Source organism: Aspergillus glaucus (genome assembly GCF_001890805.1).
Source record: "Aspergillus glaucus CBS 516.65 unplaced genomic scaffold ASPGLscaffold_23, whole genome shotgun sequence".
Classification (NCBI taxonomy): domain Eukaryota; kingdom Fungi; phylum Ascomycota; class Eurotiomycetes; order Eurotiales; family Aspergillaceae; genus Aspergillus; species Aspergillus glaucus.
Genome location: NW_019170475.1, coordinates 361,959 through 378,311, shown reverse-complemented (window position 1 = coordinate 378,311; position 16,353 = coordinate 361,959). Strand labels below are relative to the sequence as shown.

Here is a 16,353-nt window from a genome sequence, read left to right as displayed (position 1 = left end):
CAGTTTTGCCATGTATGTGACTAATAATTGTACAGAGGATGGATGGATGGATGGTTTCATTTACCCGACCTCTCGCAATTAAGCGATATGCAGGCTACCACAACTATATATATCCGTGTATGTACATGTGGGGCGTACCACTTCCTGAAAACGAACTTAGAGCCTCGTCAAGGCCTTTCGTGGCCTCAATTGCCGTTCTTGTCATTAGGCTGCCCTCATGGCGCGCGACTTCGAAACCGTTGTGATGCCTCCGCAAAGTCCAGTACCGCTTCCATCGTACTGGCTTGTGAGGCGTTATCACACTTACCTATCTTACCTTATCTGCATCCTCCCAGTAGACTCGACACGCTGTTGAACGTGTAGCTAACTTTTCTCTATAACGTTTCTTGTGCGCTGCACACGCACTTGTCGTCCTCTTGGAAACGGTGAGCCTTGGCATATGTTAATAACCAGGAGTGAGCCGTCCGCAGTTGCGTGAGCAGGTGGACTCGGTTCCTTGGAAACGAGCCATATCACCTCCTTGTGTAAATGGAAGGCAGTGTGGGGTCGATTCTGCGAAGGTGACCACCTTTGTTGGATGTCTTCCACTCTTGTTCCCACAGCGCGCGGATTTTGTCTCGAATAAGCGCTTGCTCCTTGAGAAAAGAGATCGAAATGAGTGTGTCTTGCCTGGCCTGGCTGCTTCCTTGGCCAATCTGTCTGCCGTGTCGTTCCCAAGGTCGTCACAGTGCCCGGGCATCCACTGGAGGCGGAGGGCGATCCCACTTGTTTTGACCTCTGTGGCTGTCTGTAGTATAGCATGGATGATTCATTGGCCTGAATTTTTGCTAGAGTTCTGGATTGCTTGTAGCGCGGCCCTGCTGTCGCACAGAATTGTTGCTGGTATTTGTCGTTGGGTTGTCATTTGCTGGTTCCGACGGGCGAGTTTGTACACCAAACTGATGGCGTGGAATATTCCAATCAATTCGGCGACGTGGACCGACCATTAGTCCATCAGTCCGACCTGGATCTGTCGATATTCGGTAACTTCCAGATCCTTGTCGAGTGCTACCACTGCGGCACCTAAGTGACCATGGTTTCCCGAAGCGTCCGAGTAGACGATGATTTCAGAGGTTGCCCGGATAGCTAGGGCTTTGTTCCTCGCTGCCTCTCGGTCAAATTCAACTTCGATTTCTTCAAACGCTGGGGGCCTCCACGGTGGAGATAATACAATGTACAAGGTTTCCAGGAAATAAGAGGGACTCCTTCCATTTAGTAACTAACTAGTAGCCTGACTTACCCAAGCACATTATGTTTTGCTCCCGATGCGAAAAATTTGCTGATTGATGGCCCAGAGAAGGTATAGCTAATTGAGAGTAATTTATAAATAATTTTTCTCATAGAGCTTAAATTTGTGAAATTTCAGAATCCAGGCGCCCGTCAACCATCTAGTGGGACTATGGATTATTGACAAGAGGGCCACCTCTGGCTATTTGATTCGAGAGGCCAACAGAAATTGATCCGCCTTTCTGATTGATACTGCCCTATTCTTGCCGCCTTTTGCAAATAATAGTTCTATTTATGGGCTATCTAAGCGGTCGGTGTTCCTCGTTTAGTGATGAATTGTTTTGTAACATCAACAGTAAGGATTTACACCCTGTATAGGCGGGAATCCTTTGCAATCGATTGAATCAGAATTATAGGAATTCTGGTGAAATGGTATATCTATCTTCAGAATCCCTTTTATTGCGAAACTTGTTATTATACATCTGCTAATTATGGGTTTGTGTTGGTTCATTCGAAAGGTGGCTTTGGTGGCCTAAGGACCGTCGGGTATCTTATTTCATGTCTAGGGCTTTTAGGGCTCTACACAGCACGTAAATAAGCTCCATCTTCCCCTCGACACTCATAATCTCACTTGTTCATATCTCATTATTTTCATTCTATATACGCGAAGATGAAGAAGGTACGCCAACCCAATCCGAATACATCCTGGTTCAGAGCCAATACTGACATACCAAACACAACAATAGATATTCTCCAACGCCCTTTTAGCTTTCTTTGCCTTGTTCACGGATAGAATCATTGCGGCTGTGCTAGTCTAGGCGATGTCTTGAGACATCAGTCCCACGAGTTAAAAACCCGGCAGCTCTGGTCCTAATAGCCAGGGAATCCTGCATTGTAAAGGAAGCTTGATAATTCAGGGCCCACATCTTCCTAGACCAAGATTAGTGTCTAGTTGGAAAGAGATCCCGCGGGGGCTTATCCATACAATTGACAGTAATGTATTCATTATACCAACAGCCTCTGTTACAACTTTCATGGTACCCATTGCTTCTAGCCAGTGAAGAAAGTGCTTTTTGAGAAATCGGTGTATCTGACCCTGGTCCTCACTTCACATTCCCTTGCTGCAGGTGACTGGCCCAACATCAGAAAGCATATTGGAGCTCTGTCGGCAGATTAGCTTGAACTGCCAAAGGATCAATTTCTGTCCTCAGAGTTCCAAAGCTTGATAGACTGCCGATTTACTTCTGTAGTTACGGTTAAAAGGCGCGTTTTGGTCGACGCGTAATGTGCCTCTGGCTGTGGTTCACTGCCTTCAATACAATAATAGCAGAACGCCGCTCAGCAGCAAAACTGTATTACATTACTTGAATTAATAATTATGCTCTAATAGTTCACTAGTCAAATTAGTTAAGTTAGTATAAAATGTTATTACTGTCTTTAGTTGAAGTCTTGAAGCCATGATGTATCCGTGCATGGGTTAGTAGGCGGAGCTGCTGGCGGTGATTTGGGGGCCATGTATATTACCTCCAACTTCCCTCTACCATATTCTTTCCATTTACCTACACACCATGGGGCGAGAGATTCCAACCAGTGGCCCTTTCACAGTCCTCCCGCAAGATTGCTGGGTGGATATCGTCCAGTATTTCTCATTTGAGGATCTCTTGTCCCTATCAACAGCATGCAAGGACCTGCGCGCGTCAACAGAGCATTTCCTCTATCAGCAGATTTCCTGGAGATTCAGGGAAGCTCTTCCCCTGCGACGACTCTTGCGTCTTCTTCGAACCACCCTGGACAGACCAGACCTGGCATCTTCGATACAGCTCTTGAGTCTACTCTCTTTCAAAAGCAAATGGATCATGCCCCAGCAAGACATCGACTGGAGGGAAGAAGCGCCTAGCTTCCAGGATGTAACAGAGAAGGCAATTAGTATTATCCAGCGAGCAAGGTTTACAGATGCAGAAGAATGGGCTGATGTTCTTAAGAAGGGCAACTTCTTTGCCTTTGCAGCCATTTTGATTTCCCAATTGGCAAATATCAAGACCCTTCATCTGGACTTCTGCTTTGTCTGGTTGGACGGGTTTCCTGGGAGGATGATAAAACATGCTGTTTTCTCACCAAACAAAGAACTGCCAACGTTCAGTTGTCTCCAAGAGGTTGATTATGGTGGAAATGTGCCCAATCCGGTGAAATACTGGACGGAAATCGATGATGGCCCACCAAATAGGTTCTCCGATCCTTACAACCACTCCCAATTCATAGGTTGGTTCAGTCTACCATCTCTTCATCATCTGGAAATTTGGCTGCGGGATATTGAAGAATTGAAAGAAAAGCCAGAGCTGGACCTCAGCCACTTGCATACACTGATTCTAGCTCGGTCAACGATACCTGAGAAGGATGTTCCATTTTTACTCCGCCGCACTGGGGGTCTGACGAATCTCCATCTGGGACTGGCACATGAGTGGGAAGAGCAAATGTTCTACGAGCATAGTGATTGTCTTGCGGAGGGACTGGGATTGGTCAGTTCTACGATTGAGAGACTTTCTGTTGGTCTTGAATACCACCCATGCTACTGTGGCGAATCCCATGGCGACGATGAGATGGAGGAATGGAGGAACCCATTGCATGGGATTTTGACCCGGTTTACTCGTCTACAAGTGGCAGAGGTGCCTATTACCTTTCTCCTTGGATTCAACCCCGACTATGCAGCCAACCTGGATGGCTCCATTTTGCCTGAGACCCTGAGAGAACTGGTTTTGCGGAATGATCTTGTCAATTTGGTCGGGTTCGAATGGTATGACGGCGATATCCTCGACTTCATTGAAAGGTTCTTGACACATTCAAGACACTCGACACCCCTGCTCCGCAAGATTACATGTCGGCGATGGAAACGAAAGTATAGTGAGGATTGGCCTGATGAAGATTTCCAGATGCAGCTGGCTTGCAAAGACACTGGTATTGACTTCAACATTGTTGTTGATCGTCTTTCGTCTGGTCTATGGAATGAACAGAAATGACACGCTAAAGCAGAATACACAAAGCACAAGAAGGTATCTATATACAAATCATCAAGGATGCTTCATCTTCAAGCCTCAAACTGAAATTCCCGCCTCACTGACTCGCTACGCGAGTGAGTGAGTGAGGCAAAAACAAAAACATACAACAGCCGGGATTCGCTGGTGGTCACCCACCCAACTACTAACCGGCCGGCGTGTGGCTTAAGTACGGCTGAGCGGACGGGAAGCCCTGTTCTCCACACCCTATGGTCGTATGTACTAGGTTTCTAATTAAAGCAAACTAACTATCTTCAATAAATAATGGCGAGGCTTCACCGCACGTGTTTCAAACCCCAGTATCGAGCGGACTCGGGATCCTCCGGGTGAACCACTGGGGATAGTCGTTCCGTGGCAGACCTGGGCCTTGTGGCACTGAACAATATGCGAGCCTGTACTCATTTCCTTACTGAGGAGAGTATTGCCGCCATTTGTTTCAGAATTGCGGATTTTGAATTTGGGCTCGGCACCGATATCATCATCCTGCTCTAGGAAAATATTGCATGTAGCTTCATCATCTTCGCCGAACACCATCTTGTATGTCGTTATGTAATTGGAGGCTCGACAGCCAAAAGACAACGGATGATTGAGACTTGGAAAAGAAGGCATCCACCAGCGAATCCCGGCTGTTGTATGTTTTTTGTTTTTGCTCGAGCTCACTCGCGTACCCTTCTTCTTTGTTGCTTAAGGGTGATAGTCGGGTAAACCTAGTTGGGTGCAGGTGATTGAGGTTATGCCTTTAGAGTCGAGGGTGAGTGTTGGGGTGATGAGTGGGTGAACAGAGCCATGCAAAACCAAACAGTACCTTATAAAAACTATTTGGCATAAGTAGGCCATTGTTCCACTTGAGCATTACCTTTTTCTTCTGCATTCTTCTGCCTCATGTCTTTCTAGAGACAGTTCTGACGCTCCAGCAACCATCATTGAGGCTACTCACGCAACATCAGCAGCCACCTCCTTCTTTGATCCAGTCTGTGTTGGAGCGCGTAAATTCGCCAATGGGGCGCTAGGGGCCAATAATCCCATTGATGAGGTTGAGGGCGAGGCGTCAGATATCTGGTGTGGGGAAATCGGGGACTTGAAACCGCTGGTGAAGTACTTTATCTCAATTGAAACAGGCAGCCCAGGCGAGAAGGCGATTGAAGATAATATGCTGAAGTTTCTGTCCAAGACCATGGTGGACCTTACAACCCAGACCGAGCAGACTGAGAAAAGGTTCATTGCCAAATGGCGGCAGCATGATGATAAGAAACGGTACTTTCGGTTCAATGTCGACCGGGGACTGCAGGATGTTGGACTGTCAGAATATCAGGAACAGGGATTAATTGAAGCGGCAACTGAGGGATACCTTAGTCACCAAGCATTCAAGTTTCAAGTGCGAGATTGCATCCACAACTTGAGCTCAAAGCAAAGTGTGTACATGGAGAACTTCTCATAGTGTCAGTAACCTTCCACTGACCATCCATGGTGGGCATAGACGCAACTAGCCAAAATTTCTTGATCACAATCAATGTTCGTGTCCCTGATGCCTATTATTGACTTTCGCTAAGCTCATATATGTCACGGGCTCGGAATAGTAGATACTAACGAACTGAATTCCTATCTAGACTATTGTAGCCATCGACGAGAATATCGAATCTGGAGAGGAAAGAAGAAGAGGAATCTATCTACAGGGAAAGGGGGTTTTATCTATGGGTTGTGTGGCCGCGCTAAGTGCTTTCTTTGGCGTTTAGGTGCTGATCAACACTGCCTCAGACTGGGTTGGCTTCCATTTGCGCTTCTAAAAAAAGAGTATTTAAATTTGCATGTGTTTTCTTTTAAGGTATCCATATCCCCGGTTGCTTATTTCCCATCAACTCCAAGCTTACACAATATTTCTCCCATACAAGCAAGTATAATGGCTACAATTCTAACCATGAGCAACCGGATGTGGATGCCATGTAGGGATTACAATGCCCGAAGGTATTTGTGTGGAATGTGGGGGTTGGACTTTATATTGCTGGTGGAGATATCCACCAAAAGTGCTGATGGGCAAGAAAATCAGGGAGCCTGGAAGCTGAGTGGACACACTGCACATAAAATAACAGTACTGTCTGTCTGAAAAACATACACAACTGTGATGCAGTAAATACGTGTAGATCAGATTAAATGGCGTTGCGTGTTCCAGTAAGTTATCAGTAGATAATCGAATTGCGGATAGCGGATGATAAGCCTCGGGAGTTGATTGAGTCTAACCCTTAGAGGTTTAAGCAATCTCCCCACATCTTCCAAGTGATCTACGAAGGACCTCGTAGACCCACCCCAGTTGACAAGCACTGAACCCCCGGGTTTTTTTTTTTTTTTTTTGGTTTTTAGCACCCCAGCTGGTATTGCTCCATGCTTCGGTATGTTTCCGCCTGGATCGAGTGGCCAAGGGTTCATGAGAGTTTATATTCGTGTTGACGGAGAGAACGCCCAGTTTGTGGGGGACCTCGTAGATCCACCCCAGTTGGCCAGCACTGAACCCCGGATTCCCCATTGGATTCCACTCTCTTTTCCTAGAGCTTTCGTATAACTACACTTCAACATATTTGGGACAAGAATGGTACGCTGTTGCTTTGACATCGACCCTGCAACTATGTTCGACTACAATCTGTACTACATCCTCACAATTATCGCGATATCAAGCGGATCTATCCCCAAAGGTGCGTCATTTGCGTTATATCTGCACTTAATCAATGTTTAACACCTACAGGTTACGATGAAGGCGGCTTCAGCGCTTCCGTCGATCTGGCGTCCTTCAAGACAGATTTTCGCCTCCTGCCAAATCGAGGTCCCAACACTCACTCTCAAGCGTAAGACAGGAAGACCGTGGTTAGAGATGGAAAAGCTCTGTATCAGACACATCACCTGTCGTAGCGTGAATATAATTGTCTCAGGGAAAGTGACAAACACACTGAGGGACAATACGACAGCTGCCGATTTTGATCTCCACCCATACTTTGTGGGCGGAGCTGGTCACTCTTGTCGGTCAACTTCCGAAAGATGCCTCTTGCCCACTTGACACCCCCGCAAATTTCACAGGTGCCATGGAGAACCTCGTCGCGTATTTAGTCAACATCTTCATCGCCAAGTCCACGGTATAACTAGCAGCAACAGTGGAAGATATAGTTACACCACGATCTCGTAGTGGCTCGTGGACTCGGCCAATTTCCGGCGATTGAATCCTCTACCATGACTTAGCCGACTTGGCATACTCTGAGAAAGACGCTACTTTTCGCCATTTTGGGTGGTGCAGGAGGGGGCGTTAGCTGTCTTGGATCAGTGGAAGGGATCTTTGCATCTTCATTATCCCAGGAGCTGCCCACCTTGAATGTGGAGTGGGAGCAGACCAATTACACGCGTGGTGGACGGAAGGTAGTATTGCAACTTTGATCATTCTCCCCTCTCACGTTTGAAGCCTGGGTTCTGAAGCGAAGCCTTCAGAATTCAAGTAGCGGGTTCATGATCCATATCAAGCCCCGCATGGGGTATTGTTGCTCGCAAGGTTTCTCTGACGTCCGGGGATATAAAAGCGCGAGGGTGTTCATTCAATCAATTCGATATTCCTTCACCTGATTTACCGATGGCATAAATCAAACACACTTTTTTTTTTTTTTTATCTGCAGATAAAGTTCATATATCGATCACGACAACCAGCATGGGTCTTTTCGATCGACTGGGGTTGACCGACACTCCTAGGGATGTCTTCAATTATCGCCTTTTCTGGTCTGTGGGAGTCTTCGGTATGTATACCCTTAGGATTTCGGTACTCTATACTAAAGAAGCATCATAGGCATTCTTGGGGCCGGCAGAGGAATCGATGAAGGCCTAGTTGGCGGCATGATCACGCTCAGAAGCTTCAAAAACGAGTTTCCATTAGAAGTAGGTTCTGATATGGAGATCGCCAACCGCAAATCCTCTATCACAAGTATGGTGCAACTCGGCTCTATAGGCGGCGCTCTGCTGGCGTTTCTTCTGTGTGATCGAATCGGCCGCGTGAGGTCACTCCAGGCCCTCACTCTCCTTTGGGGTATCGGCTTCCTGATTGTCATTACCAGCTTTGGCAACATTGGACAAATTCTCGCCGGCCGCTTTCTGGCTGGCCTCGGGGTTGGTATGACTACTGTGGTCGGCCCGACATATTTAGCTGAGGTTGCTCCGAAGGCGATTCGTGGCATGTTGACGAATATCTTTGCTGGTGCTGTGTACTTCGGTGTCATGATCGCCTATTTTGCGAATTGGGGTTGTTCGGAGAACATCTCGGATTCTTCCCGTTCCCAATGGGTAATTCCGCAATCGATTCACATCATGTTCGCAGGGTAAGTAACTCAATTCCATAAGAATTCTCACGTTATCTCACAGACTGACAAGCTTCTGGATATCAGTGTCATCTTCCTTGCATCTTGGACCGTGCCGGAGAGTCCTCGCTTCCTTACAATGAAGGGAAAGCATGAAGAGGCTCTTGAGAATCTTTGCACGCTACGCCAACTGCCTATTGATCATCCAAGTATCAGATGTGAAATCCTCAACGCTCGCGATCAGCTGGAACGCGAACTGGAAAGCACCCATGGCTCTTCATTTTGGGGCAAACCAAAGGAACTTGTCACGGTCCCAGCAAATCGCTACCGTCTAATGCTGGGCGTCATGTCGCAACTACTCGGCCAATGGTCTGGCGCGTCAGCGGTTACCATCTACGCAACCAGCTTTTTTGCTGCACTTGGTAAGACTGGTCAAAGCGAACAGCTTTTCGCCACATGCATCCTCGGCATTGTTAAGTTTTGCTCCGCCTACATTTGTGCATTCTTCCTCATTGATTTCCTCGGCCGTCGTCGCTCCCTTTATACGGGAATTATTTTGCAGACTCTTTCAATCTGCTATATTGCCATTTACCTGGCCAAGGTTCCGGCCTCAACCCATGTCGATGATACTGGTACAGGCGACATTACAGGGTCTGCTAAACGCGCGGGCATTGGCGCAATTGCGGCTATATATATTTCTGGCTTTGGTTGGGCGATGGGTTGGAACTCGTTCCAATATCTGGTCAACGCGGAAATATATCCCAGTCGGTTGCGTGCCATAGGTTCATCTATCGTGATGTGCATCCATTTTGCCAATCAATTTGGCAACACCAAGGCTGTTCCCAGCATGGTCATTGCTATGACAAATTACGGCTTCTTTGTCTTTTGCACTGCAGTTTGCATCCTGGGCCTACTGTGGGTTTGGGTCTTTGTTCCTGAGACTGCAGGAAGGAGTCTTGAATCAATGGATGCATTATTCTCTCTGCCTTGGCACCAGATTGGCCGTCATGGGAAACACCTTTCTGCTGACGGTACTGACCACTTAGACGAGAATGCCCTGGAGAAAGCCGACGTGGTTCACCAGGATCGGACAACAGCGTAGAATGATTTTAGAGTGCGTCAGGCGTGGAATCTGGTTTCATTTGTCACTTTACCTTACCAAGGAAAACTATGTAGTTTACAAGACTATCTCGGGAAATGAAGATATTCAAGGTAGCAAAGCAAAGCCGAGAAAGGAAGGTACCTACTGTTGTTAGGGTTATGTTTGTAAGAATTGGCCTATCTTGCAGCAATCTCAGGCGTATAATCTATTATCTGCACGCCCCGGAGGCCTAGTTTCAGGGCTTCGTCTGTAAGTCGGATAGTATCATATGACCCCTGGATGTCTCAGATAGCGCTTACTGATTTACTCTTCTTCTTCGCCTATATAACCTCAAGTAAGCATCCATTCATTGGCTAATTTAGACACAAGAATCAATATCTATCCACAGATACTATCCTCTTGCACACACTCCTTCCTAACAAACATAAGCTATACAAGGATCTGGAGACAAATGGGGTAGTGAAACCCACCACTACAGAGGATTGTCCACAGGGACGACTTCTAGGGGAGCCCAAAGCTACTGGGGCTTCGCTACAGTTTCTGGCCAATACCAGTGTAGCTCTACTGCAGGGACATCTACAGCGGGCGGCGGAAACAGCCCGGGAATATGATGAATGGGGACTGGAAGTATTGGAGGAGGCAATTAGAACAGGGGAAGGGCAGGAGCGAGGGTAGCCTGAGCTGAGAGTCAGCCTCGGCCACACCCACTCTGCCCTGAAAACACAAGGAGAGCATTCCACTCGAAAATTCTGCGCGTACAGGCGGTTTGGGGCGAGGAAAAGGACTAGAAAGATAATAGAAGGGGGGTTACCTCAGGAACTCATAGGGACAAGAGACCGAAAGTCATCTGCCGGCCTCGAGTTTATGGAATATGGTCTGTCATAGCTTTAGGGCTCGATATGGACAATAAAATTGATTAAATAATAATAATAACAATAATCCTTGCGCTTGCATCACTGAGAACTAGGGCTTAATGCATGTATAACACAGGATAATTGCCTTGTCGTCAAGTCGTCAAGTCGTCAATTGATACGCAAAAACCAGTCCTTGAGATCCTATCATAGATAGGCTCGTCCATGCTGCGGTATTTCTACATTCCCACTAGAGAATGCGCAATGCCCCATCTGACCCTTAATCTCGCTTGGAATAAGTGGTTCAACTCCCCACTTGAGTCGCTGATACTCTGCTCCTTGCTTCTCTGAATTGTCTTCCCCATCATTAATGACATTGTCCTTTTCCACATATGAACTATGACATGCAGCAGCAATAGCCAGCCCAGACTGCAACTTCCAGCAATTGGCATCCCTGTTTTGAACCGTCGAAATCCCACCACAAGAAGGCAAGCCAGCATAATAAAACCCACTAACTAACACACCGCTGATGATCCCAACGGGTGAGTAGGCACATGTCACTGAATCCAAGTAAGGCTCTCTCCCGTGATTGAATCCGCGAGCCTGGATATTAACGATGTAAAGGCTCCGTGATATGAGCCAGTGAAGGATACCAGAACATGCAATGAGCGGAATGGCATAGCGGTATGGAAGAGATAGGAAGTAAGTACTCCATTGGTGGCCGTGCAGGAATGTTGAGACACGTAGACCTTTCCGGTGCACAGAGTAACTGTTCCATTCAACAGCTAGGGACATGCTGGTCCATACACTGTTTGCCATAAAGTACAATATTGAGAGGATTAGTTGAGGGATATTCGCAATGACTGTGTTTGTGATTAGAATTTTTGGCCAGTTTGATACTGATGAATGTTGCGGGCTCAATTGCACCCAAACCAGTGAACCAGCTGCTAGCAAAATTATCGCCTTTTCCATATGCAACATGTCCATGAATCAGGATGCTGAGACAAACAGCTATTGAAATTAAGTACCTATGGATAATATTGGTCAGTACACATCATAGTTAATAGGAAAACACGGGCAAGATACATACAATAAAAGACAGGTGGCCCAACGTCAAGTTGATAAAGATGACCACTTCCGATTTGGTCTTTCGTTGTATCGGAATTGGCTGTCAGTGGGCCGTTTTTTTTGTTATAAAATCCCTGGAGAGCAAGCACTTGCCCTTTGTAACTTCATCAGGACGCTTTATAAATGAAGCCACTGCATCCCCGGTCGTCAGAAGAGGAGCACGCTTGAGAAAATATGCAGTCATACTGATCACAAACACTCTGACTAAGTTGGCAATAATAACTACTAGCCCCAAATAAAAGTTGAACTCGAGCGTACATGTCTGAGATGGCACTTCAGCCAGGCAGTAGTCAACTTTGTGGCCTTTGACCACCCATTCATCGGGATGGGATTGTGCTATATTCCTAGAACAGCTCCACTGTGCGGAACGATTGTATTGGATAGGGTAACACATCCATCCAAAAGGAGGTGCTCGATCAGAAGTATCCATAACTTCCTCAACAGCCACCCAATCCAGGGAGCCGCTGCTTATGTTCGCGTTGTCCGCGATCAACACGAGACTGCCATATTTGGTCTGCTAATATGTAGAGTATGCAGATATGCAATCATCCACTTGCAATGTTGTAAGGGTATTATTTGCCGACTCCTGCATCAACCTGGAAACTGACTCACGACCAGGGTCAAGGGGGAGGTCCTGGGAGCTTCTGAGACCAGAAAAAGTAGAATTCCCCAAGAATATGTCGTATGAATTTGCAGAGGTTGTTGAATAAACTGTTGAGAGAGAAGCAAGATCACCTGGCCCGTGTTCCTATCTCCTTAAGGGCAGAGCTGGCTGAATGGGGCAGATTGTGAGGGGACGACGTGGGGTTTGGCATCAAGGTGCGGGGATGTTTGTAAGGGAAACAAAGAAACAAGCCTTGGGGTGACACTGCTTTTGCATCTGATTGTACCGCTTTAGTGAACATGATTTGTTAGAAGAGCTCTTACAAGCAACTGGGCCTTCTGTTTCTGATCCTACTGTCCATGGAGATCGACATGGTAATAAACGTCTTGCTCTCCTCGGCGGCTCAGTCTTATCGACTGTGCTTCTAGAACAGTGGTATGAAAGCAGCCAAAGCACTGGAAAGTCGTCATCGAACACCCCGAACCCAGGAATTGAGACTGACTCCTAACAGCGCGTGGGGAGCACCTATTAAAATCACGCGCAAGCAATAGTGCGTTGAGTTCTAAAGCAGAAGCATTTAATGTAGATAGGTACATGATCAAAAATCCCGTTCATCGTGGCAGTGTACAGTAGTTCCCGAAATTAGCTTGCCCCCCCGGACACTCTTGGTTTGTTTCCCAAACCCTACCATGAAACGTGCTAGTCCATATATGGTTACCTTTAATATTATCCCTGCTCTAATGGTAAGGTACTACATCGTAATGTTACAAGACTTGCTGTATATTACCAGTACGAGCAATACTGATTTTCTACAAGGTCCAGTGCAAACTGACCAAACAGCCTTGCCCAAGTAAGAATTTTGAGTCCTATGAAGTGGATTTGCATTACTGGTGGAGATTGATGGCCGGGATGCGGGTGGCACGGGCCAGTGAGGCGAAGCACCATGGCCCCCAGTTAATCCCCGTCAGCTGAGCCGATCGCGGTTGGGTGGTGGTAAAGGTGGATTGCGGGCGGCATGGCCCTGGCTTCCCCAGTCACTCTCAGCTGACGCGGTCTCCAGTGGGTGTGCTAGATAGTGATATGATGGCCACTTTTCCTCTTGCCCCTCTCACCTCACTACTTCACTTTACTGCACAATTCATCAGTCTGAATATTCTTTGAAACAAGACTATTCAATGGAACAAACAGCGGCGACAATCCATGGCGAAGAGCTGAACCCACTGGACAGCACTGGGCTCTGTCTGTTGTCCGTCGATGGCGGCGGCGTGCGTGGGCTCTCAACCCTGTACATCCTCAAAGGCTTGATGGACCGACTGAACCAGGCACGACCGGAGGGCTCTCCAATGAAGAAGCCGTGTGAAGTGTTTGACCTGATTGGAGGCACTAGTACAGGCGGGTATAATAATTAAAATTATTATAAAAGAGATATGGCTAACAGATACAGGTTGATTGCAATCATGCTCGGGCGGTTGGAAATGGGCGTTGATGAGTGCATCGCGGCATATGTGCAACTGATGAAAAAGATCTTCGAGAAACCTTCCAAACGGAACCTTGTTACAAGCCCCTTTAGCAAGATTAAACCACGATTCAACGCCAGCAAGCTTGAAGATGCGATTAATCAAGTCATCAGCAGCTGTGGAGCCAACCCAACTGATCTTTTCAATGATCAGGCTGAGCGTGGCTGTCGGGTGTAAGTCAAGACACTGAAGAATTATAATCATGCTAACATATTCAGATTTGTCTGCAGCATCACACAGGAAACCAAGGAAATTATGCACCTTCGCAGCTACCAGGTGCCCGGCAAAGATGAGATTCCTGCCACCATCTGTCAGGCTGCTCGTGCAACATCAGCTGCTACAACCTTCTTCAAGCCTGTATCTATTGGAGCACGCAGATTCGCAGACGGCGCGCTAGGGGCCAACAATCCTGCGGATGAGGTGGAGCGTGAAGCATCAGATGTCTGGTGTGGAGGCACAGGCGACCTGAAGCCATTGGTGAAATGCTTCATCTCGATTGGGACTGGCAATCCAGGGAAGAAGGCAATGGAAGACAACTTGTTCAAATTTGTCTCCAAAACTCTACCAGGACTTGCCACTCAGACTGAGCACACTGAGAAAAATTTCACTGCCAAATGGCGGCAGCATTATGATGAGAAGCGATTTTTCCGATTCAATGTGGACCAGGGCCTGCAGGAGGTCGGGCTGGCGGAATACCAAGTGCAAGGCCTGATTGAAGCAGCGACAGGGGGATATCTCGATCACCAGGCGGTAGCATTCCAAATGCGGGACTGTATTCAGAACTTAAAGTCAAAGCAGAGTGTGTATCTAGAGAATTTTTCCTAGCCTGTTATCCATTTGCTGATGATTCTTAATGGATAAAGATGGAACCAACCCTCATTTTGCTACAGTGGTTCGAGTCAGTGCTCCACTACCCAATTGATGGTATTGACTAACCTGATACAGGAGTATCAAAGAAGGCATCAAAGAAGGCTAATTCTTTTGGAGCAATGTATGCAGTGATTTGAACCTTTGTTCTCTATAGCTAGGGCTAACTCATGTTTAGGGCATGGCCGTACGCGGTGGCATGTGCCATTTGAGCGAAACCCCAATTTTACTGGCCGCAAGGAACAGCTTGATGGCCTCCAACAGATACTGGAACAGAAGTCTCACAGTACAAAAAAAATCGCAGTCATCGGCCTGGGTGGTGTGGGAAAGACACAGCTGGTCCTTGAGCTCGCCCACCGTATCCGAGAGCAATGGGCAGTTTTCTGGATTCCAGTCAATAGCCTGACCAACCTTCAGACAGCATATTATGAGGTGGCCAAGAAGCTTTGCCTCCCGGGCTGTGAAGCATATGGTGATCAAATCCTGGAATCAGTACAAACATACCTCAGTAATGAGAGCATCGGCCCATGGCTGCTGGTATTGGACAATGCCGATGATTTAAGCCTGTGGGATTCTTTGGTTTCCCTAGAATCAGGGAAAAAGCGCCTGGTTGACTTATTGCCGAAAAGCACCCAGGGGTCCATTATCTTCACCACCCGTAATCGGAAGGTGACCAATGACCTTGTGCAGGATGTGGTGGAGGTGCTGGAGATGGGTGAACCAGAGGCCACTCTTTTATTAAATGCCACCGCGGGTGTTAACGAGCTTGCTGAGACTGACCGTCACATGGTGCGGACTCTTCTTGAGAAGCTGACTTACCTCCCACTAGCCATTGTTCAAGCGGCGTCTTATATTAAGAAGAACCGGGTATCGTTCTCCACATACAAAGGTCTGCTGATGGACCAAGAGGACGAGGTCATAGGTATCCTTAGTGAGGAATTCCATGATGGAAGAAGGTATCGTGATATCAGCAACGCGGTTGCAAAAACATGGATCATTTCATTTCAGCAGATGTACCATGACGATCATCTGGCAGCTGAGTTTCTGTCATTGATGGCTTGTGTGGACCCCAAGGATATCCCACAATCAATACTGGTACAGGGGCTACTGCGGAGCAAGCAGACAAATGCTATTGGTACACTGGATGCCTACTCATTCATCAAGAAGCACAATGATTCAATGATGTTTGACATGCACCGATTAGTCCATCTTGCCACACGGGGATGGCTGAAAGAACAGAAGACACTACCCAGCTGGCAGAGCAAAGCGGTTGTGCGACTCAGAGAACTACTTGGGAATGTTGATCAGACAAACCGGGCACAATGGAGGGTTTATATATCTCACGCACAATTTGCAGTTATGGATCACGACAGCGCAGGTGATGAAATGATTGATCTTGCAGAAAAGTGTGCAAAATGCCTGGAATATGACGGGAGATTCCGTGAAGCAGAGACAATGCATCATAAAGTTTTCGAGTATTATGAGAAGGTGCTGAGACCGGAGCATCCCTCCACATTCGGCAGCGTCAACAACCTTGCTTTAGTCCTTGAGAGGCAGGGCAAGTATGAAGAGGCTGAAGCCATGCACCGACGAGCATTAAGAGACACAGAGAAGGTGCTGGGACCGGAGCATCCTGACACACTCGGCAG

The 16,353-nt window shown here is 47.2% G+C and overlaps 5 protein-coding genes across 5 annotated transcripts; 4 read left to right on the top strand and 1 right to left on the bottom strand.

Moving 5' to 3' along the window:
- Positions 1 to 2,834: 2,834 nt before the first annotated feature.
- Positions 2,835 to 4,280, top strand: ASPGLDRAFT_134634 (uncharacterized protein; the record flags this gene model as incomplete). Its single annotated transcript, XM_022541311.1, has 1 exon — positions 2,835 to 4,280. One exon carries the CDS (start codon positions 2,835 to 2,837, stop codon positions 4,278 to 4,280), a length of 1,446 nt encoding a protein of 481 aa, XP_022397306.1.
- Positions 4,281 to 5,229: 949 nt separating this feature from the next.
- Positions 5,230 to 5,754, top strand: ASPGLDRAFT_134498 (uncharacterized protein; the record flags this gene model as incomplete). Its single annotated transcript, XM_022541300.1, has 1 exon — positions 5,230 to 5,754. A coding segment is annotated over one exon (525 nt), but the record flags the coding sequence as incomplete, so codon positions are not given.
- A 1,179-nt stretch (positions 5,755 to 6,933) lies between these two features.
- Positions 6,934 to 9,866, top strand: ASPGLDRAFT_1502171 (uncharacterized protein; the record flags this gene model as incomplete). The annotated part of the gene is made up of 4 exons (XM_022542121.1): positions 6,934 to 7,000; positions 7,051 to 7,128; positions 8,218 to 8,621; positions 8,679 to 9,866. The coding sequence occupies 4 exons, from the start codon at positions 6,934 to 6,936 to the stop codon at positions 9,735 to 9,737; spliced, it is 1,608 nt and encodes a 535-aa protein (XP_022397304.1). The 3' UTR covers positions 9,738 to 9,866.
- Positions 9,867 to 10,795: 929 nt separating this feature from the next.
- On the bottom strand, positions 10,796 to 11,383 carry ASPGLDRAFT_69380 (uncharacterized protein; the record flags this gene model as incomplete). Its single annotated transcript, XM_022549360.1, has 1 exon — positions 10,796 to 11,383. One exon carries the CDS (start codon positions 11,381 to 11,383, stop codon positions 10,796 to 10,798), a length of 588 nt encoding a protein of 195 aa, XP_022397303.1.
- A 2,112-nt stretch (positions 11,384 to 13,495) lies between these two features.
- ASPGLDRAFT_38966 (uncharacterized protein) lies at positions 13,496 to 16,341 on the top strand (the record flags this gene model as incomplete). Its single annotated transcript, XM_022545007.1, has 7 exons — positions 13,496 to 13,716; positions 13,765 to 14,010; positions 14,056 to 14,636; positions 14,701 to 14,729; positions 14,783 to 14,828; positions 14,883 to 16,266; positions 16,314 to 16,341. 7 exons carry the CDS (start codon positions 13,496 to 13,498, stop codon positions 16,339 to 16,341), a joined length of 2,535 nt encoding a protein of 844 aa, XP_022397302.1.
- Between the last annotated feature and the right edge of the window lie 12 nt (positions 16,342 to 16,353).